Consider the following 23,078-nt stretch of genomic DNA (forward strand, 5'->3'; position numbering starts at 1 on the left):
TGTTGTTATAAGATTTTGATATGGTTAACTTCATGCTTCTATAGTTTTGGTTGTACTTGTTGTCTAAGTTGTGCAAGTACATCATCTTCAAGATGGTGAAGATGATCGTAAGTAAAATTGATGTGACAAGCATGATATATGAATAACTTTGATAAGAAGGATGGAAGCCATGAAAGATTCTCCAATATCGTAAAGAAGAAGAACTCCCTAAGTTAAGAGGGAGCCTGAATGAAATCTCCCTAGGTTAAGAGGGAGCATGAATAAAAGGAATATCCCTAGGATAAGAGGATGGTTGAGAATATTAGATCCTCTTTGATTAAGAGGGAGTGACATATATGGTTCTCTACTTCATGTCTCATGCACTAGACTAGGTCTAACAATTGTAAGTTTTAGGGAGGCCATAAGTGAGAAAAGAAAATTGGAGAATGCATTTTGAGGCGTTGCTGAAAGAAGGAAAGCCGAATCAGATGAAAGAATATGTTGCTGCATGTGAAGTAGGAAAGGAAAGTATATGATTTAGGAATCTTATGTCAAAGATTCGATTGATAGTCCTACTGAGTTGAGAAGCAACATCTAGAATGATCCCGGAGGTTTTGTTAGCATGTTGGTTACCGATTAGGTTGATTGAGAGAGATTTGTTGTCCTTGATCTGTTGGATCAAGGAGTGTTGAGGCTTTGTGAGTGAAGGAAGCATTGCCTGGGAGGACATTTGGTCGACACGTTGTGTTGATGTCTAGGTCCCAAAGTAGGGAGGGTGGTGTAGGTCGTAGAGCTTTGACCATGGATATGCACCTAGATCCTAGATCCTTGGGTTGATGGTTAGCAAGTAAGCCTGCTGGTACCTAGAGAGGTCGAAAGCTTGAGTCTATCTTAGTCCCACCCGGATAGATTGCCTTGGTCAGGAATCTAGTTAGTGGCATTGCGGTGCCTAAATTATTGAGAGAGCAATGGATAGATTGCCCTGGTCAGGAATCTAGTCCATGTCATTGTGGTGCCTAAACTTTGTAGATGATGTGTTTTGAGATCTTCCATGTACCTCTTTGATTATATGTAAATATGAATACCTGCTAGTTAAGAGGGAGTGTTGAAGAATGTAATTAGGTTCGGTCTTCTTAAATTGTATTTGAGTCACAATGTAATATTTGTCAAAATAAAAACAAAAGAATTTTATTATTAAATTAAATTGACTTGTTAAAACATGGGTTTCATGCTTCGGTCAATTGTCATAGGTTAAGCCTCCATTGTAGCCTTTAGAATTGTTTACTTGAGTCAAAATTCAAAGTTTGTTTGGTCAAAGACTCCTCCATCAAAGTCTCCTTGATCATCATCAAATCAACCTCCTCAAAGTCTCCTTCAAGTCGGCCTCAAAGGAATTATCATCAAAAGAACACATGTCGGCTCAATACGAAGACATTGCTCTTCAAAGTTTCATGTTGGCTCATTTATGATGGACAAACCACTATATATACAAGCCTAAGATCTTCACATTACACCATCAATCAAGTTCAGATTTCAGAGAGGAAGTTTCAGTGATATAACAGAGATAACAAGTTCGGATAAGGAAAATGTTTTTGTGTTATCACAAGGAGCTTAGATAGGATCTTTATGCTTTTACAGTCCGGTGTTATGCAACCAAAGTTTGTTACTATACCTCCCACAGTTCGGTTCTACTATAGGTTCGGTGTTTCTACAATTAATTGCTTCCACAGTAACCATAGTTAGTGACTTGGTGCTACTACAATTTGGTTGCCATTTCAATTCTGTGCGACTACAGTGACCTCAGTTCGGAGCCATCACAATGACTTCAGTATCACAGTGACATCAGTTCGGTGCTCTTACAGTAATAAGGTCTCGTGGTATTACAATGATGATGTCTCGGTGCAAACACAGTTTGGTGTTAACACAGTGATAAGTGAAAGGAAGATCAAACAAGGATGACTTGATGGAGGAAGTCTCTAGTCTAGTAAGGGTCTTGGTCGTCTCATCTTGAATCTATTGAAGGAAGAATTTTGATCGGGTTTTCCCCTAGAGTGGGGTTTTGCCCTGGCAACGTGCCTACATCTTGTGTTCTCTTATATTTGTTGCTTGGCATTAGTCTTGATGATAAGAAAAGATAATTAAAAGGATCTAATAATAATAATGAAAACATCACAAGTTAATGTCATAATAAGAGAAATCGTGTAACTGCCACTCTTTGGATTTCTCAACACATCCACCACTCATAACATTATTGCCTTAGTGAGAATCTTGTAGGAAACACTAAGTAAAGTGATAGGACACCACCACTCTATTGAGTCTTTGGCAACATTCATGGGAATTTGCTTAATTAATCCTTGATTAAGGGATTTTCCCAAACATCTTCTGGAAAAGGCCTTAGATGCCAAGCAATAGAAATAATGTCCTACTGTGTCCAACATTGTTTTGTAAAACTCATAAAGTAATCCATCTCTTCTAGGGGATTTCTGATTCTACATTGAGTAAAGTGCGACAAAGAGCTCATCTTTCATAAAATGCTTGTGCAATTTGTTGTGATCCACAATATTGGGTTTATGTGGGACCACATGATAGTAGGAGTTCTCGACAATGACAACCAAATCCAACAAAAAAAAAGAGAAAATATTCTCAAAATGATGACCAAACATACCTTGAATCTTAGTTGAATCCTCTTTAAGAGAGACATTAGATCTGTGCAAGCCAAGCACCCTATTGGTTACTAGTCTACCACTCTTTTTGAAGAAATCAAAGAAGAATTTGGAACCCACATTGATGTCTTGTATCCATTGCAAATGAGAGTGATTTCAAGGTCCTCTAGTTACATGCTTTTCGTCTCTATGCACTTGTGAACCATCATTTGCCCTCAGCTTGTCATAAATTTGATGACTTGTTGAATATGAGCTTCCCACCACAACAACCATCTCCTACCCCCAGTAGGGCGAGGGATGAAGTTCCACACAATATTTTAATGAGAGGACGAAGGTCAAGAGACTTCAGGTGAGATACATTCAACTTGAAACAAATGACTAGAAAATGATATGTTGTCCTTAAGGCCAATTTTGCCTAAACTTTGTCCTTCCCTTGTGTAAAATTAGACTACGCAAACCACCCTCTATAATCCAACCCTTTTTTCACTTAGTGTCAAAGAGTTGTAGAGTTGCCTTACACCTCAACCAAGCCCTCTTTTCCAAAACACTAACCGATGTACTAACACCACCTCTTTGAACACCATCATATCTAACATATTAAAGTCTCCACCAACAATACAATTTACATCAGGTAAGGAGGAAGCCATCTAATTCCATGGTCCTGATCCAAACATAGGTTAGACACAGATTGAATAGAACCCCAACAACCTTTCCTAAATCAACAAATCCAAACAAACTTGTTGGCAAGTTGACAACCATTCCCAACAATAAAGTTCTTTAAGTAGGGGTTAGCTAGCAAGGACCGCCCTATTCCTTCTGCATGATCTGTGGTTGAGAAGGGACCATTCCAACAACAATTCATGCAGTTTCAAAGCTTGAATCCAACAATTTTTACTTCTTACGAAAATACCACATCTAGCTTTGTCCTTTGAAGCATTCCTCGAATAAACAACTTATAGCTTAGGATTTTTATCCCTTTTACATTCCTTCTTTCTAGAAAGAGAGAATTTTCTAAGCCCTAGAGTATTGAATCTGTTGCTGAACACCACATTCCCCAAAGAAGAGCCCCCCTATCAACAAGAAGGGGCACAACTTCTTTGAAGGACTTCACTAGGAGCAACACTGATTGCCTTGCTAGGTTTATTTAGATGAGCAAGAGATGAGGCTTCCGTCCAATTGAGCTTTACTTGCCAACCACCATCAACATTCATACCTTGAGTTTGATCACTAGCCCTTGGAGAAGGTGAAAGGGAATAGCTTTGACTTTGACTACTCTAATGACATCCTTCATGCATATGATTTCAAATTGGCTGCAAGATGGCATCCCCAATACTTTGACAAAACTCTTGACCATAGTGCCAACAAGTACATTGTTGGTGCTATGAGAGGGATTGGTTGAAGGCTCACCACTCCTGGATGGTGGAGCCACCCTCCTTGATAATTTTCCTTTGAATCAATTAACGAACTGACCTCCTTCATTGCAGGTGTTGTTGAGGTATTTGTGCTTGTACCTTAGGATGCATTGAGAGGAGCTTTCTAATAGGGATAGTGGTGATTAAGTGATCTTTGCCTGACAAGCAAAACGAGAATTTTGGCCATTTCAAGTAATGCACCTTTTGTTGGCAAACACCATCTGTCATCATGATGGAGATAAACAGAGGGTGCTTCTTTTTGAGATCCACTTCTACACAAACCCTTCTTATTTCCAGCTAGAATCAGGTTTCACGCCACCTTGGATAAGGAATCACGTTTTAGGCCATTCTCAACATCCACAGACAACACACAATAAGAAGAGGGTTCCTTCTCAGAAGATATAGAACCATTTTCAAGCAGAAGGATGCCATTTATATGCACAATTCCTGTACTAGATTCAATAAACTCAACACCGTCCACAATCTCAAGAGGATTGATGGGATCCTTCGATACAAGTAACAAAACTTTCTAGGCTCCATCTATGCATTCTTCCTGATTTGCAATTTTGCTTCAACCATTTGGGTTTCTATATCTGTACTGCAGATATCTCATTCGATTCCATTGCTTGTTTTAGCCCCTCAAGAAAAGGCATTAGTAGAATAGTTCGTTACATAAGTCATAGGAATGCCCTGATTTGGAAAGCAAGGGGCATTGAAATCAGCTCCAGTATCAAATTGACAACCAATTCTGCTTTTGAACCATTTGATAGTAGGAGTTCTCCCCAATGACAACGAAATCCAACAAAACAAAAGAGAAAAAATATTCTCAAAATGATGACCAAACAGACCTTGAATCTTAGTTGAATCCTCTTCAAGAGAGCCATTAGATTTGTGCAAGCCAAGCACCCTATTGATTACCAATCTACCACTCTCTTTTGAAGAAATCAAAGAATAATTTGGAACCCACATTGATGTCTTGTATCCATTGCAAATGAGAGTGATTTCAAGGTCCTCTAGTTACATGCTTCTCGTCTCTATGCACTTGTGAACCATCATCTGCCCTCAGCTTGTCATAAATTTGATGACTTGTTGAATAGGAGCTTCCCACCACAACAACCATCTCCTACCCCCAGTAGGGCGAGGGATGAATTTCCACACAATATTTTAATGAGAGGACGAAGGTCAGGAGATTTCAGGTGGGAGACATTCAACTTGAAACAAATGACTAGAAAATGACATGTTGTCCTTATGGCCAATCTTGCCTAAACTTTGTCCTTCCCTAAATTAGACTACGTAAATCACCCTCTATAATCCAACCCTTTTTTCACTTAGTGTCAAAGAGTTGTAGAGTTGCCTTACACCTCAACCAAGCCCACTTTTCTAAAACACTAACCAATGTACTAACACCACCTCTTTGAACACCATCATATCTACCATATTAAAGTCTCCACCAACAATACAATTTACATCAGGTAAGGAGGAAGCCATCTTAATTCCATGGTCTTGATCAAAACATAGGTTATACAAATAGATTGAATAGAACCCCAACAACCTTTCCTAAATCAACAAATCCAAACAAACTTGTTGGCAAGTTGACAACCATTCCCAACAACAAAGTTCTTTAAGTACGGGTTAGCTAGCAAGGACCGCCCTATTCCTTGTGCATGATCTGTGGTCGAGAAGGGACCATTCCAACAACAATTCATGCAGTTTCAAAGCTTGAATCCACCAATTTTTACTTCTTACGAAAATACCACATCTAGCTTTGTCCTTTGAAGCATTCCTCGAATAAACAGCTTATAGCTTAGGATTTTTATCCCTTTTACATTCCTTCTTTCAAGAAAGAGAGAGTTTTCTAAGCCCTAGAGTATTGAACCTGTTGCTGAACACCACATTCCCCAAAGAAGAGGCCCCCCTATCAACAAGAAGGGGCACAACTTCTTTGAAGGACTTCACTAGGAGAAACACTGATTGCCTTGCCAGGTTTATTCAGATGAGCAAGAGACGAGGCTTCTGTCCAGTTGAACTTTACTTGCCAACCACCATCAACATTCATACCTTGAGTTTGATCACTAGCCCTTGGAGAAGGTGAAAGGGAATAGCTTTGACTTTGACTACTCTAATGACATCCTTCAGGCATATGATTTCAAATTGGCTGCAAGATGGTGTCCCCAATACTTTGACAAAACTCTTGAACCATAGTGCCAACAAGTACATTGTTGGTGCTATGAGAGGGATTGTTTGAAGGCCCACCACTCCTGGCTGGCGGAGCCACCCTCCTTCATTGTAGGTGCTGTTGAGGTATTTGTGCTTGTACCTTAGGATGCATTGAGAGGAGCTTTTTAATAGGGATAGTGGTGATTAAGTGATCTTTGCCTGACAAGCAAAACAAGAATTTTGGCCATTTCAAGTAATGCATCTTTCGTTGGCAAACACCATCTGTCATCATGATAGAGATAAACGGAGGGTGCTTCTTTTTGAGATCCACTTCTACACAAACCCTTCTTATTGCCAGCCAGAATCAGGTTTCATGCCACCTTGGGTAAGGAATCAGGTTTCAGGCCATTCTCAACATCCACAGACAACACACAATAAGAAGAGGGTTCCTTCTTAGAAGATATAGCACCATTTTCAAGCAGAAGGATGCCATTTATATGCACAATTCTTGTACTAGATTCAATAAACTCAACACCATCCACAATCTCAAGAGGATTGATGGGATCCTTCGAAAGAAGTGACAAAACTTTCTAGGCTCCATCAATGTATTATTCTTCCTGATTTGCAATTTTGCATCAACCATTTGGGTTTCTATATCTGTACTGCAGATATCTCATTCGATTCCACTTCTTGTTTTAGGCCCTTAAGAAAAGGCATTAGTAGAATAGTTTGTTACATAAGTCATAGGAATGCCCTGATTTGGAAAGCAAGGGGCATTGAAATCAGCTCCAGTATCAAATTGACAACCAATTCTGCTTTTGAACCATTTGATTCCAGCAAGCAATCGAGGGCAGTGGTGGCCATTCTTTTTGCAACTTGGGATCTGGATCTGTGGCCCCTTAATGTTTGCATTCAATGATTTGACCATGGCTCTAACTGAGCTATTCAGATCTTCACAGTTAAAAGGATGAAATTCAAGAGGTTATCATCCTTAGGCTGTCCTCTGAGTATAAAAATGAGCTTCATCTTTGGAAATTCATGTGGGCTATCTTTTTCTTGAAGCAATGGTTCTGATCCCACAAGGGGACCATATTCGATCCCCTCTAGGTGCTTGGATCTAGGTATGGCTGGACACCATAGCCCCTCACGCAGCCATAGAAATGCGCATCTGTCTTTCTCCTATCCATACTCTTCTATCGTGAGTCTCTATTAGACAATCAATCTATTACATATGTTCTTTTTCTTCCAGTATTCACTAATCTACAACAATGACGAGGAAGAGGTAAATTGTTCGATTTGGAGGATGTTGTATGTTAATTATAATCAATATGATGTTATAGAAATATAAAATAATATTGCTAAAAGTGAGCATGTCTGAGTAAGTAGATTCAGTTTTTAAATTTGTTTATTTTCATATTATGTTTTTCCTGGTTTTCATTTGTTCTTATAAAAAAAAAAATTCTGCTAATGCATGTTTGCTTTTTCTGAATCATTTACTTTATTCATGTAAGTTCACTTGCAAAGGAGAGCTATAACATATTGCCAATGTGTTTATCTGTCTGGAAAAGCAGGTTTTGGAGCCGAGCTTAGGTTCTTCAAATGTATCTGGATGTAGCTCATCAAAAGAGTCAAAACCACAAAATTCAGGTCAGCATCTTCAAATCACGCAGTGCTGTGCTTGACCATATTTTCATATATCTCTGGTTGAATTATGATCTATCTTACTTTGATCATTTATTTTTTTATTTGACAATAATATTGTAGAATTGAACCATCTTGTAGATGCTTCTGGTCTTAAATCTAATAGCTTATGTAGGTCAATGTATCTTTTTAGGTGGAGTTGACAAATTTTTGGATGAGAAATATACTCTTGAGATCTTTGTATCTGCCTCTAAATTTGCCTAATTCTTGAATGCTTCTAGAATTTCTCAAGGCTGCATTCCACAACTACATTTTATGTTGCGGGTTCTGCTACTGTATAAATCTAAGAACAGGAAAAGAATGAAAGGTGAATTATAATGGAAATCTGAAATCAAACTTTCTGTTTCGTTCACAAGATATACATTATAGACCTTGTGTTGACTACATTTGAAATTCTGAGTCATGTCAGACTTTTATGATAAAAGTTAAAGCAGATTAATCAAGGCAGTTGGATAAGTTTTTTCAAGCTAGAGTCTTTCCTAGCTTGTGCAGGATAAGACATGACGATTTGTCATAAGCTTATAAAATAAGATGCTGTCCTCCTACTTCATAAGAAGTAATATTTCATTCATAGAGCGCTCTGGCATGTGAATTATTTTGTTACTCCATACAGATTTTTTGGGCTTGTGTTGGTGAACATTGTGTGAAGATGCATGCCATAATGATACTAAAAACAATATGATATGTTTTTGGAAGAAAATCTTGGACTTACTAAACAGGCACTTCTTTACAGTGTTTGTTAATGAAATCCTTTACAAAATTCTTTCGTGGTTGCAGGACATGAAGTCAAGCGCAGGAAACGTCAAAGGAGAAAGCAATTTGATAATCAGGAGCCCTGTTTGATGCGGGGTGTTTATTTCAAAAACATGAAATGGCAAGCAGCCATCAAGGTTGAAAAGAAACAAATTCATCTGGGAACAGTAGGGTCACAAGAAGAGGCAGCTCATCTATATGATAGGTAAAATTCTTGCAACATCAATTGGAACAAAGACTATGTCTAATGCTTAATGAAATACAAAGTTGCATTGAAATCAGCTACATCTGACATGCTGTATTCTGTCCGTTGGACCTATGTAAGTGTCAATGCCCTCCTTACATGATAAGGACTAAGTTACCGGATCCGGCACTCTAGGGTCCAGGATCCACGGATCTGATCCGGATCTGCCTAAGTACGTCCAAGAACCACCAGCATGGTGAATCCATGATCAACGGAAACGAATCCTTCAATTTAGAAATGGATCCCATGTAGAATTCTGGATTTCAGATTTTATTCAACGCGGTTTTGAGTTTTTTGACTTTAGTTTTAGGTTTATTTTTTGGTTGTTGTGTCTTGATTGCATGTGTGGTCCCTCATTGTTCTTTTTTATGAGTTTGTCGGCCATAGAAAAGGCTGAGACAGTGAGATTTCTTCAGACAGCGCAAAGATCCGAGGGCGATTAACCAGGCAACGATCCCACAGATTTGGTCCGTTGGATAACATTGCGGATAGCGACATTTCTTTACGGGTCCCCTCAGACAGCGCAGAGGTCTGAGGACGATTCACAGGTTTTTAATTCGTTTATTTTTTTGAATTTTTGTGGGGTGGCCATTTATCTATGCCTGCAGCCTGTGGTTCGACTTAGGGAATGCCACATGCGTTATGGGCTCACTACCCGTGACAATCAATTTGCTGCCAACCCATGACCAATCAATTTGCTTCCAGTTCTGTCTTTGCAGCATAGTGACCAATCATGGATGAGACACTCATTTTTGTACTTAATATTATCATTTTTGTTTTTTAAAATTAAAAAAATATTATTATATTTTTTGTACTTGACGTATTCTTGCTGTATCCGGATCCGGATCCAGATTCATATCCGTATCTGGATCCATATCCATATCTGAATCCTAGTAACTTATCATAAGTAACATAGAGTGCTATGGACATTGTCATAGCACATAATTTAGAATGTCCTGAACATTGCCACTCCTCGACTATGGTCAATTATGTGATAACTAAATAAAAATAAGTTCAATCTTCAAGTTTGATGCAACCAGTAACTCTGTGCTTGTTTAGATAAGTTCGTACATGAGTTGGACGGAATGTGTTGATAGAAAATATTGATTGTATGTGTGAGGATAAAAGCTTCATTTGTGAAATATAACTCTAAACTTTTAGGTTTTAAATAACCATGGTGAGGGCATCTGATTTGTTGACTACGATAAATAGATAGATAATTCTAGCTATTACAAGTGAGTAGTTAACAACCTACCTCCCTAGCTCATTAAAGGACCTTGTATTTGAAAGTTCGTTTTTTAAATGCATTGAATTTCATGACATGAAACTTGCATGCTTCTTTAAAATAATTATGTTCTTGGCATTGGAATTCCTTGACACATATTTCTTCCCAAGAATGTCAGTTCATGCATATCAGTCTCAAAAAATTGAAGAAAACTAAAATCCTAGTTCATATTTGGTGTAGTAATATGATCACTTTCTAGTGTGATATTTAGGAGTATTGGTGAGAAGGTATACAGTGAACAAGAAATTGCATGAAATAACCTTGCAATTTGATTACTGAGGGAAAATGTAAAGTAAATAAGGTTGAGAGCTAGTGTGGCCATCTGATGAGGAGATGGCACATGAATTGTTGAGTTAGGTCTAGTGCAGTGTTTGGGAAATCGATACTTCTGGCTCTATGTTTTGTTCAGAAAAGCTTTGGACCATATCACGCTTGGAATCCTTAGATTCTTTGTAGCTATTGCTTGTACTGCTTAATACAGTTAGCATTAACTTGGTTTAGAGGAAGCCCATGAATTGATTATTATAAATGTTCTTGCATGTTTTCCAAGCTTTGATCATTATGCATGTTATTTGAATGGAAATGGTGCGAATATGGTCGATTATGTTCTTGAAGATTGTTACTTCCTGTTATCATGCAAATCTGCATTGGCAGACTTGCTTAGTAATTATAGACAACCAAACATGTCATTGCTGTCAGCCTCTCCATTCAGACTGGTTCTTTTCCAGTCTCAGGGGGGTGCTCTTAGAAGATGTATGCTGCCATTACAAATTCCAAGGCGGTCAGCACACAAAGAACTGCGTCCTGAGTCGTTCAAAAGCAGCCAAGAGTGAGGGTAAGCTTTGAACAATAATCTTGAGTGGTTGAGATCAGATTCTAGGGATAGTTATAACAGGTAGTAAATGTACATGATTGAACTGAATGTGTGCCTTAGGTGAAGAAGATTCAAAATAAGTGCACTGTAGAGTCTAGACTATCATAACACTGCAAAACAACTTAATCAGTGGCATCCTATAGGTTTGAAGAACTAGAAGAAAGCATAATTGTACCAAATCACATATTACCCAAGAGATTGATTGCATCATACTGAGCCATAGGTGACAGGCTTCCCTGGATCTTGCTCACACTGGAGAGAGCTGTTTGTTGCTACTATTTGCTCTGAAAGAATACTGTCTAACCTTTGCTTTGTCTCTCAAATCTGCATATATAGAAGCTCACTCTAGGGGAATCAATTTTCCTTTGCTACTAGTGGATGAAAACAAGAAACATATAGCAAATTCTGTCATCTTTTGCATGGCTTTTCTCTGCTGTTTTAGTCTTTTTCCTATTCTTTATATCCTTTCCATTCAAACATAATTGGTAAAAGCCTTCTACTTTAATCCTGTTAGTTTTTGTGGAGTTGGCCTTTATTGTCATGCTAAATAATTTGATTAAACCTGAGCTTTAATCTTTTCTTGACAGAACAACATGGTAGCTTCGTATGCTTTGCTAACAAAAAATGAGAAGGGCGAGTTAGGGTGTAAAACACTTTATTTAAGGCTTAAAGTTAGGCTAGATAGAATTAATACATGCCAAATATACCCAAGAGGTCAAACTAGGTTGTTCAGTGGTCAAATTTAGCATATGGATTCAATGTTTGGAAAGTCAAACTTTCCAAGAATGAGCATAGGCTCTGTTTTGACATGAGTCAAACTTAGTCACCCGTATAATATGTGCAGGAGGTAAGTTGCTCCTTCCAACTAGCATATCATAATTGCTTGCAAAAGACACTTCATAAACTATGTGTTCCTCATCCTTAGGGAGTGGTTCTCATGAAGATGTGTGCAAACAAGGTCCATGGTGGTTCTAGCCACCCTTAAAATCAGGATGCCTTTAAAGCTTTGTGCTTTGACTTTGATTTATGCTCACTCAAAGGTGATACAGTGATGCACCCTTGGAATATGTCTGAGGGGTAGACTGCTTCCTCCAATAGAGCCTTTAAACCTTTGACCCAGTCTTCATTAACCTTCAGTATCTCTCTAGATAGGGAGCCCTGGAATGTATGTGAGATGCTTGATAAAAGTTTTCTAATAATCTTTGGTCCCCAAATAATAATAACAGACTCACTCAAAGGGGAAATGCTCCTCAAAACTGTGCACTTTGATGCTTTGGGTAATGCCATAAAACCCCCAAAATAGAGCCTTATAGGCTATGCTTTATTGCTGGGCATATTTGGCATGAACTCAGGCTCATTAACAGGGCCTTCTCTGCACGTTTGCATGCTGACTTGCCACGTAAAATAGTGCATTTGGTAACAGAGATATCATGTGAGACAGACAGGCCCAAGATAGGTCTCATATGGGTCCGCCCTTATGTTATCCTGTATGCATAAGACATATCTAAAATGGCAGACATAACAGCAGAATATCAACTACACAGATTTTCATTCTGAGGCTTCTGGAAAATGGCAAATATATGGATATGCTAGTATGCAGTAAAATCCCTAACATTATATCCTAAGTTACTGGAAACGCCTGAAGAAATTGCCGGAAACGCGGATTCCTGTTTCAGAAACAGAAACGGATACGATCCTTGTCTGAAACGCTGTAAAAACGTTTTTGTGCCATTTCAAAAAATCGGAAACTTCGGATTCAGAATTGGATACGTTTCCAAGGGTTTTTAATTTTTTTGGATCCGTTTCCAGATTTAAATCGTGATCAGAATCCACCCTTAAAATGTTAAAACACATGAAAATTTGTTCAAAAATTTATACAAACAGAAAAAGATAGATGTTCAAAAATACAAACAAAAGGGTTTGATTAATGTCTTCATAAAGAGATTTATTTGAGCGATAATTTTCAGTTTGGTTAAGCTTTTGTTAATTGTCATTGATTTTTCTCTTGATTTCGTAAATCTCTCCAATATAACAAATCTTCTTTAGCCAATCTTTTGCCTGCATATAGTCAAGAGACGAAGCTGACATTGAGAAGATTGAAATGTTCAAATAGGTCTTGACAGAATATCCTAATTGTTGATTTGGAGTAGCATCGGATGTGCTCTAGCCATGAAAATTGGTGGAGAGGCTAAAGCACATGAGATCTCCAAGTCCTAGAAATGGTTTGGACAGATTGTACCTGGTTTGGGAGATATTAAAATCATTAATATTTTTAATGGAGTTCCTAAGTCTAAACTTAAGAAAAATAAAATATTAATGGGTATTAATATAACACCGGGTTAGAAGGTTCCAAAAGTCGTGGATCAAGCCAAATCTAATCTTAGCCGTTGATTAGAGATTTAATCTCGGTCGTTGATGGACCAACGAGAAAAGTATAAGAGGAGGCTTGAGGGTCAGTTGGAGAACACACCATAGTGATCAGTGATTCATTTTTGCTACAGTGGGGTTGCTAAGCAAGGTTGAATCAGTGATCAACAGCGAGGGGCAGTGAGTACAAGGCAGAGAGGTAGGGACAACACTGGGAGACCAACATAGAAGTAGAGAAAGCAAGAGCAGCAGTCAGTCCAGGCTACACAAAGCCCAACAGAGGCAGCGCAGAGCCCAGAGAGACTGCGTCATCCACGCAGAGGGTAGAGGGAGTGACGCAGAGGTTGCGCAATGCTTCAGAGGGCTGACGCAGAGGGTCCTGGGCTTGACACAGTGGCTGGAAGGGCCAACGCTGAGCTTCAGTTGTGCCAGAGAGGGTTTCGTGGGACAGGTTTTTTGAATACCTGTTTCCGGATATAGAGGTATTGTTGTCGTATATTTTTCTCTGTCGGGTGAGCCGGTTTAGGCACCCAGTTGTACTTAGATAAACTACATAATAATATAACCCTCTGAATAGCTGCACTGGTTTTCCCGCATTGGGTTTTTCTGGGGACATTGGTCCAAAAATAACGGTGTCACTTGTGTGCTTGTTTTCTTTCAGTTGATGATCTGTAGATGTTGATACTGTACTTGTGTTTATTTTCAGTGTTTACATGGTAAATAACTTGTTAAGTAATTAAACAAGTAGGAGAGATAAACCAGATAGTACAGGAAGAATTTCTAACAGGTTAGACTTAGAGATTCCAACACCAATGATCCCATGGGCCTTTTAATTGTCATGCAAGGAAGATAGATACCATCTGCCATGCATGACACATTCTTTGAACGAGTTGGACCCGAAAGCATAAAGGTTGTAGCATTTCTGATTACATTACTAATGATGATGATAATATGTTGAATGTTATAATAAACGTTAATGATGATGACAATGTTTATGCTGAATTGATGATGATGATTTGTTTATGTTGAATTCATGATGATGATTATGTATTTTTAGATATAGAATCTAGATTCTAAAAGATGAAAGCTAACATGAAATATATATATATATATATATATATATATATATGCCGTTTCCTTGCCGTATCGTATCCAGATTTTTTGAAAATTTGTCGTATCCGTTTCAAACCCTGTATCCGTTTCAGTGCAACTTAGATTATATCCTTTGAACCAGCAAAGGTAGGTATGAAATTGGATGATCAATTCAATCCTGATCTGATCCATGAAAGTGCTATCATACACGGTGAGCAATAGACATACTTTAAGGTGCATGAGCATCAACAGGTGGTAAGCAAGTCTCACTCTTGAACAAGTTCCAATCCTTGGAATGATCTACATAGTATTCCATATCGGCACCATTCACCTATTTCACTTTAGTTGTCTTCAAATATGCTTTTATCCTACGTGCAGAGATTGGACTGTAGGATGACTTGAATCTTGAAAATGCTTGAGACATAGTTATATACTGGGTTAAGGCTTTCCAAGGTGCTGTCATCCCCAAGTAGCAGAGGCACAGATTCCACACTATTCTTTGGTCATTCCAAATCCCCTGCACAGATTTTGGATTGAATCTTAATGCTGAATTGAGGTACAAGGAAACACTAGGTTATCTTCAGCCTGAAACTGCTCATACATCACTAAGGATTGAGGAATGGAACCATGATTCCTGTAGGTATCTCTGGTCAATAACTAAGATCATGTAGCCTTACTTCCCTAGGGATAGACAAATGAGTGTATTATGCCAACAACATCTGCAGAAGTTGGATCTAATCCAGATTCATAAATGCATTTTATCTGAACTTTTACAGCTCTTTTACTTATGTTTTCATCAATTGGATCTGTCTCACAGTTTTCCCTGCTGCCATGTATTCTATTTGCGGATATATATATATATATTGTTCTTTCTCCTTGTGCTACAGGCTACTCTATCAAAATGCATGTACATTTTGAGGGGTAACACTTGGCTCCATATGGGGACAAACACTCTCTTGGAGGGTATTTGAGAACTCCAGTTCTCTACTTGTTAAAACTACTGCAAAAGTTAGAAAATCATTTGGTGCTCACATCCCATAACCCCACATACAGTCAAAAGTTCTTTTCCAAGATACAAAAGTTTCAAAAATGGCATTTACAAAGAAAGGCATAAGCGAAAATGCTAGAGGGAACCAAAAACAAATGTAATATTGTTGGGTGTGGGATCCCCCAAGGCAAGCGTTGGGGCTTAAAGCCCAAGTTTTGACTACGTCCGTTGTAAAGACTCCGCGAAGTGTGTGGGCGTGGAGCGCGAAGTTGTAATTGAGTCACAGGGTTGGCCGTATTTACTTTTGTAAATGTAATGTTGACTTTAGAGATCCACCCATGGTCCGCAGACCATGGGATTGTATAAATAGAACGAGGCTCTAAGTTGTAGAGAGAGCGAATTAGATCTAAGAATCTAAAAAAAGATGAAGCATTGAGTCTTGATTGAGGTGTAAAGTCGTGTCTTTGGGTTATAGGATAGGAGAAGGCTCTGCAGCTGAGTGCGCAGAGGCCTAGTAGTCCGTAGCTAAGTGCGTGGACCCCTGCAGCTGAGTGCACAGGGTGAGTCGAGTCTGTAACCATTGGAGAAAATAATAAAGAGAAGTTTCTTATCATTCTATGTGTCTTTTTCCTGTTTTATGCATTGAAGTCTATTGGGTATGAATTGCAAGTTTACTATTTATTTGCTGCGCGAACTTATATGAATGTGTTGAATCAACGAATATAAGATAAGCATTTGTTTACACGAAGTTAACTACTAGTTATAAGAAGATAAGTAAGATCTGTAGTGTAACTTAAGGAAAAAGCACAAATCGCTACCTTAGCAGCGTGAAATCACCTCAACCCCTGATTAGGGTTGGGCGAAGGCAAGTATAATAGAGCGCGAAGGCTTCGTAGGTCAGGAACGTAGGTCAGGAAAGTGTGTGAAGTGACCTACGCGAAGGTATTCATAGTTGGACTAAACCGACCCCTCAGACATCTCAAGGGTGCAGAAACTTGGTTCCGGCATCCCCCCATACTGCTTCGGGTGAGACCTCAGTCCACGCTCCACGGGCTATTGCCGAAAGGGCCAGTAGCACAGGGATTTGTTTGGCTAATTAACTCCGAACTTGGGTTAGGCCCCATCAAGCCAATAAATGGTTTCGTTGCCGGTAGGAAACTTTGATGACTAGCGCGCCTGGTGGAGAATGATGCACACACGGTGTGGGAAAACTATAGGGCGGTCGGCGGGTAGATACAATGGTCGGGATAGTCCGCACGCGCATTTGTCCAGGTGGGTATAGGTATATGATAAACAACCTGTGCGGATGCACATGAACTTCGCGATGGGAAGTACGATCAATAAGCATGTGTTGGGGGGCCAAATGCGCGACCGACTTCTCAAATTGGAATGATAGAATGTGGAAAGAACGAGCGTGCAGAAGGTTATCCACGTGGAAGCCTTTAATAAAGTGTGCGAAGCACTAAACAAGGTATGTAATGCGCAGCAAAGCGATTGGGACCTGCACATACCAGTAGTCCTATGGGCTTATAGGGCGACGTGCAAGAAATTGACGAGACAGACGCCGTCTAGACTGGTTTATGAAGCAAACGTTGGAATACCGATGAAGTATATCATGCCTAGCTTGCGCATAGCAATGCCCGCGGATACGACAGATTGCGAAGCCTTGAAAGAAGGGATCGCGCAGCTGGAAGAAGAAGAACGCTTGGGACCTGATGAAGAGATCCAGCGGGGTAATCTTAGGCTCCAAGAACTCTTGAATGAAAAAGCTTGTTTGAGGGAGAAAAGCGCCATGGCAGAAGAAGAAGTCAAGAAGCTGGAGGGAGGAATGAAAAGGGATTTTCTTGATAAAAGGACTGTGGTGATAAAACGGGATGCACACGATTACATTGATAAATTTGAAGACTACCACTGAGAGTTGATCAGTTTGATGCCTTGGATTGGACCGCATATTACTAAAAGGATCACAGATGGCGGTGCGATGCAAATGGTAAAATGCGTGACGCAAGTAGTAAGGTTAAAAGGCGAACTTTTCCAAGAAGAAGTAAATGATGATTGGGTAAAGCCATATACAGGTGGCACAACCACCTGACTAGTCGTGGGAAGCACAATCTTAGCGCTCCAGGCAGTTGAAAGGAGGCACGAGGCTATAAATTACTCTGCTCGAGAGCTGCGCGATGTCAAGACCGCGTGTAGAAGCGAAGCGTCACAGGGTCCGCGACAACGCAAGGATAGTTGCGCTGCTGTGCAGGTTGGCTGGAAAGTGACCGTTATAGTCACTATTCACAATGTGATGCTTGGTGTGAAACCAAATGGAGCGAGCGACAGACATTTAAGGTGAGCTTTATGGGCAATATTTGGGAAATTCTGCCGCCAAGGGAGCATTAATGGACCAGATTTGGGGGGAACGGTCGAATTTGAATTCAAAAGATGCTATAAATTAAAAAGGGTTGCCCAGCAAACAACACTTGGATATTTGAGAATTGAGCTGTCGTGCGCTTTGAGTATTCTTAACCGAGACCTATTTAACCTGTTGAGAGCGTTGTTTGAGCACCTGGTTGAGCAGTTGAGAGATTTCTGGACAAAAAAATTGGCAGTGTTTGAAGAAGCCATGGAAATCGTAGAAATGACTGTCGAAGAGGCCGCACAGGCCATGACAGTAGAAGATGCCATTGAGAGCGCCAGGGTAGTTGCGGAAATCCCTAAATCATCGCGCACGCCGAGAACCAAGAAAGATAAGTTGCCCATGGTTTCGGTGCACGTGTCCCCTCGAAACCCGCTGCGAACTAAGTTAACAATGGAAGAAAAGGGGAAAGTGGTTAATTTGGAAACCGATGAGGAGGAAGACCTTGAGGACATCCTGATAGAAGAGGACAAGGACAAAGACATGGGGAAAGAAACCGAGGGTGCGGACCCTCTAACCAGGCTGCCCGTGTATGTTCCTCTGCGGAAGGGGACGACGAAGGTGCCCAAGGATATCGATGAGAGTAAAAGCTCTCTACAGACTCCGTTGCTACCCAACGATATCATTTTCGAAGGAGCGCACCTAGGACGGGTGCCGAGTTTGAAGTTCGAAGATTGGGATCTCGCCGACCACGAGAAATTCCCTCACTTGGCGACCACGTAGCTCATGAAGCCGAAGAAAAACACTGCGGCAGGAGTTGTAGAGTTGGAGCCGTGCAAGTGGTTGCGCGACTTCGAAAAGGCAGGTTGTTGAACCTGCTCTGGGTGTTGCATTATCATCGTGCCCCAGTGACTATCTTCGTCATCAGGCAGCTACTCTGCCTGGTGCATGATGGGTGTTTGTGGCTAGAGGAGCCCGTCCCCATCACGGACCACCTGATCCATAGAATTACCCGACTCCCTTGTAAAGGGGAAGACCCAACAGACATTTCGGAGGGTAAAAAAGTGATTTGGCCATCGCGGAGGCCATGAAAAAGAAATATAAGCTGGAGAAGAAAAAGAGGGGCTACACGATCTCCAGTATCAACGACAAGGTAGTCAAAGTCGCGACTCAGATACTGGCGGGTAAGGTCATGCGGAAGTGTTGCACGGATGAGGTGCCTGCGCCAGTGGTTGCACTTGCCGAGCAGTGCGCAGAGGGGGTCCAGTTTAACTGGTCCGAATACTTGTGCAAGGAGTTCCTGGAGAATTGCCGCGAGGCACAAGAACAGGGGAAAACCTTCCACTATGCATGGCTTCTGCTGTCCATAGTGCTAGTGGCTGGGGAATTACCTGAGGACAGCCAGTTCCCCACAATTGCGAGGGATCTCCCGGAGGCCGCGAAGTATGCTTCGCTGTGGGCCACTAAAGACGCGCGCAGGATCCGAGACAGTAAAATATTTTGGGTGTTCATGGAGATGAACATTAGAATGGGGATTAATCGCAAGCCGCGATTATCTCCCACTGTCTATAACAGCTTACAGAGCTTTGCGGAGTTTAAGGCGAACTTCCATCATGTCTACATCAGGGCGCGCAAGGACCCCACAAAGAAGTGGAATGAACTACCATACATGGCCACAGATGATGTTATCTTCGACGTACTTGAGGCGTTGCTGCTGGAGTGGTGCGCTTCAACCATCTTTGCAGTGGAAGCAAACAAGTCAGTTGCGCAAAAAAAGGAGGCGGCAAAATTGCGGGTAGCGCAGTTGGCAGAGAAGAGATGAAAATAGGCCGCAGTAGCAAAGGCGTGGGATGCTGCGAAGGTCGCAACAGAGGCACAGAAGGCAACATAGAAGGAGCACGAGGGCTGGAGGTTGCCTTCGCCTGAGTAGGAACAAGAAATGGAGACGGAAACAGAGGACGGTGGCACGGACCTACAAACAACGTCAACACAGTTAAAGTGCCAGCGCCCGAGAGAGCAGGTGGGGCTGCGAAAGAAGTCGAAAGCATCTAAGACTTCTTTCGACCCAATCACCCTCACTAAGGGAGATCTGCATGATATAGGGGAGATGGTGCGTGACGTCACTGCGGAGGCCCTCCAGCAGTTGGCAAAGGAGAATCAAATTGTGTTGGGGGCCCTCTGGGCACAGATTCAGGAGTTGCAGGTGCACACTCCTCAGGCTGGTACTCTCTCGACCAGCCTCACAGTAGGAACGGCCGCGACTGAAGAAATGTTGCACGCCCGCATGACCAACACAATAGTGCTGCCAGAGGGGGCATTGGTTACAGAAAACAAGGCCGACAGGCCTACGGTCAGTGCGTTGAAGGGAGTAGGGATCAACATGGCTGTGCTCCCTCGGGAGACACTCTATGTCCTGCAGGACAGAGTGACTGCATAATTGCGGGCCAGGGAGGGTCGTGCGCTGCAGGTATTGAGCGAACAAAGAATCAACATGGAGCAGTTGAGCTTGCAGCGCGACGAGGTTGTGTCCCAGAACAGGCAGATAGTGCAGGTACTTGAAGAAGCTTGGTAAATGGTCCCTGAGTTGGCCATCCCAGTAGAGGCATCAGCAGAGGTGTGCATCCAGAGGTTAGCAGCAAGGGTGCGTGAGAAGAGATGGCCAAGGTTCAGCTGGAGTTGAACCTTCAGATAGCAGAGCTACGGTTGAAGGCGCAACCTTCAACTCCTCCAGAGGTGAGGGAACAACGCACCAGCGCCATCACCACGGGCATAGAAGAGATTAGCAGTGCAGTGAGGGACTGCACCAAAATGTTGGAAGAATTGTTCGAGGTTCTCACTGCTCTGCAGGAGGACCCGAACATATAGCGCTTGGAGACAGAGGCGCGTGAGCTGCAACAACAATATGACGACATAAAAGGGACCGCGCAGATGGTGGCCCTTACACAGAGGCTCGCACGGATGCAACAAGCCAAGGCACTTAAGGAGCAGGTAGACGCGGCGTGGCACAAAGAAGCGGTGTTGAAGGCGCGCGTCCAACCATGGATTGATGAAGCCTTCATTATCACAACATCAATTGAAGGCAAGCTCGCGCAGATGCAGGGGACGCAGGAGTAGATACAGGGAAGCCATGAGAGACATAACATGTCAGTGTGAGAGAAGCTATCAAGGTGTTGCCATTGATGTCAAAATCAATTATGAGAGCGAATCATCTTTGGAAGTAGCAAAGAAAAGAAAGAAAGTCTCAACATGAATGCTTTTAATATACATCACTGAATTTGATTAATTGGAAGTAGTAATGGACAAGAAGCCCTAGAAGCAGAATGGGGGAGAAAGACATTTTGGAGGAAGTCAGAGGAAGATATTTTATTGGGGGAGTCACCCTTTTCCATTGATGTCGAAGGGTGAGAGAAATCAAGCATGAAGACAGGGGAGTAGTAGGGGGAGAATGTGTGTTGCCATCAATTTCAAAAGGGGAGATTGTTGGAATTTGGTTGTCATTGATGTCAACCCAAGCAAAAACTAGAAGAAGCCCCGCTTTGGATGGAGAATATGACAAGAAAGATCAATGCTTTTGCATCCAAGACCATCAACATTTGATTCTCCTCGTCATGTCGATTCTAACAGCAAGTGGCATGCCTCATAACTCCTCGTGGTTGAGGAGAGATATGCCTCATCAAAATTGGAGCCCCATTCTGTGGTCAAGAAGCCCCAAATTGAAATACTAATGGCAGCTTGATGATTGGTCAGATTTGGGACCAAAGATGACATTAATATTAAAAATATGTTTGATAATTGTTATGGGCCTCGAGCTGTCCAAATTGTTCCTCCTTCAAGCAAGAAAATCCACTTTAAGTCAGCCTCAAAGGGAACCTAAGTTTAGGCTCCATAATTCAATTTTGAAAATTCAAATTTTCAGTTTTTGTAGGTTTGGCTCCATATCTTTTGAGCATGTTGGTCCATGTCAGACGTACAACTCAAAGAACACACTTAGCTGAGGGAAGAATTTGAAGATTTGATCAAAGAGAATATTTAGATGCTATGCAATTTGGTTGTACCCGAACAATTAGCAACATGCTTAGCACAAAGAGAGGCCGGATTGAGTGCACCTACGCAGAGATCATTTGGCAACCTGAAGTGTGATGCATTGGATTGGATTTTTGTGGACCTGTGTGGGGATATTTTCTTTGGAGCTGTTGCATTATGTTACAGAAGATGTGTTCAAAGGCAGAGAGTTGTTGTTGCCAGTATTCATTTGATTATGGTTTGTATTGTAGCTGTAGAGATCCAAGCTCCTAGTAGTGTTAAATTGTATGTTGTTTCCATATATTGTCATGAACCTTGTACTGTTGCAGAAATATCTTGTATGGCTGAGTGAGTGTCCTTGTCAAGTATGTGTAGAAGATGTTGGTATGTGTAATAGATGTTGGTTGTGATACTATTGAGGTTGTGATAGTATTGGTTGAGATATTTTGTTGGTGCTAGGGTGCCTTGATACAGGATCAGATTGGTATATGGTAGAGGCTTTTCAAAGCATTTGAGTATGTGGCATTACTCGGGTCCATTGTATGAGTATTGTTTAGCAACATTACTGTGCATGACTGAGATAGTATGATATGTATTGTCTATAAGCCAAGGTTTATACGTAAGTTTAATGTATTGCTCAGTATGAGAGTATGCTGATAATTGATATATGCTCAAACATTACAGTCTCTGTGTAAAAAGAATTGCTGAATGAATCTGTAATAGCACAATCTGTTGGTACATTCATAAAAAATAATTGTTGTGTTAACTGTACAGTCGTACAATTCATCCCCTATCATGTCGCCATCAATATCAGTGGCATTTGGACCATCCGACACATCCATAGCTGTCATCCACCGTCAGGAGGAGGCTATATTAGGGTTTCCAAGACGCTGCAAGGATGAAGTTGTTGGGTTAAAGTTGCAGATCGTGTAGCAGTGTCGTAGCTGGCAGGTCGACGTTGTAGGGTGTAGCAGTTTGGTGTAGACTGTAACGACCTATTTATAAAAGTAATATTAAATAAATTTTAGTAAATAAATTATATTAATCAATTAATAAAATAATAAAAATAAACTAATGATAAAGTATTTTAATATAAGTCTAACCTTTATATTAAAATAAAAAAAAATCAGAAAAAGGAAAGTTAATCCAAAAAAATCAATATACCCTTTTTAAAAAGAAATGTATATGACACGACA

The 23,078-nt window shown here is 40.9% G+C and overlaps 1 protein-coding gene across 3 annotated transcripts in view; it reads left to right on the forward strand.

Moving 5' to 3' along the window:
* The window catches only part of LOC149263958 (Integrase-type DNA-binding superfamily protein), a 170,220-nt gene that overhangs the window by 69,092 nt on the left and 78,050 nt on the right, over nt 1–23,078 (forward strand). For all 3 annotated transcript variants that reach the window (XM_089427135.1, XM_089427142.1, XM_089427129.1), the window contains 2 exons: nt 7,783–7,858; nt 8,690–8,870. In XM_089427135.1, coding sequence (XP_089283261.1) covers nt 7,783–7,858; nt 8,690–8,870 — 257 coding nt within the window. The remainder of the gene's footprint in view (nt 1–7,782; nt 7,859–8,689; nt 8,871–23,078) is intronic.

This window comes from Pinus tabuliformis, chromosome 6, assembly GCF_031772625.1.
Source record: "Pinus tabuliformis cultivar Carrire ecotype Pingquan chromosome 6, CPIR1, whole genome shotgun sequence".
NCBI lineage: Eukaryota > Viridiplantae > Streptophyta > Pinopsida > Pinales > Pinaceae > Pinus > Pinus tabuliformis.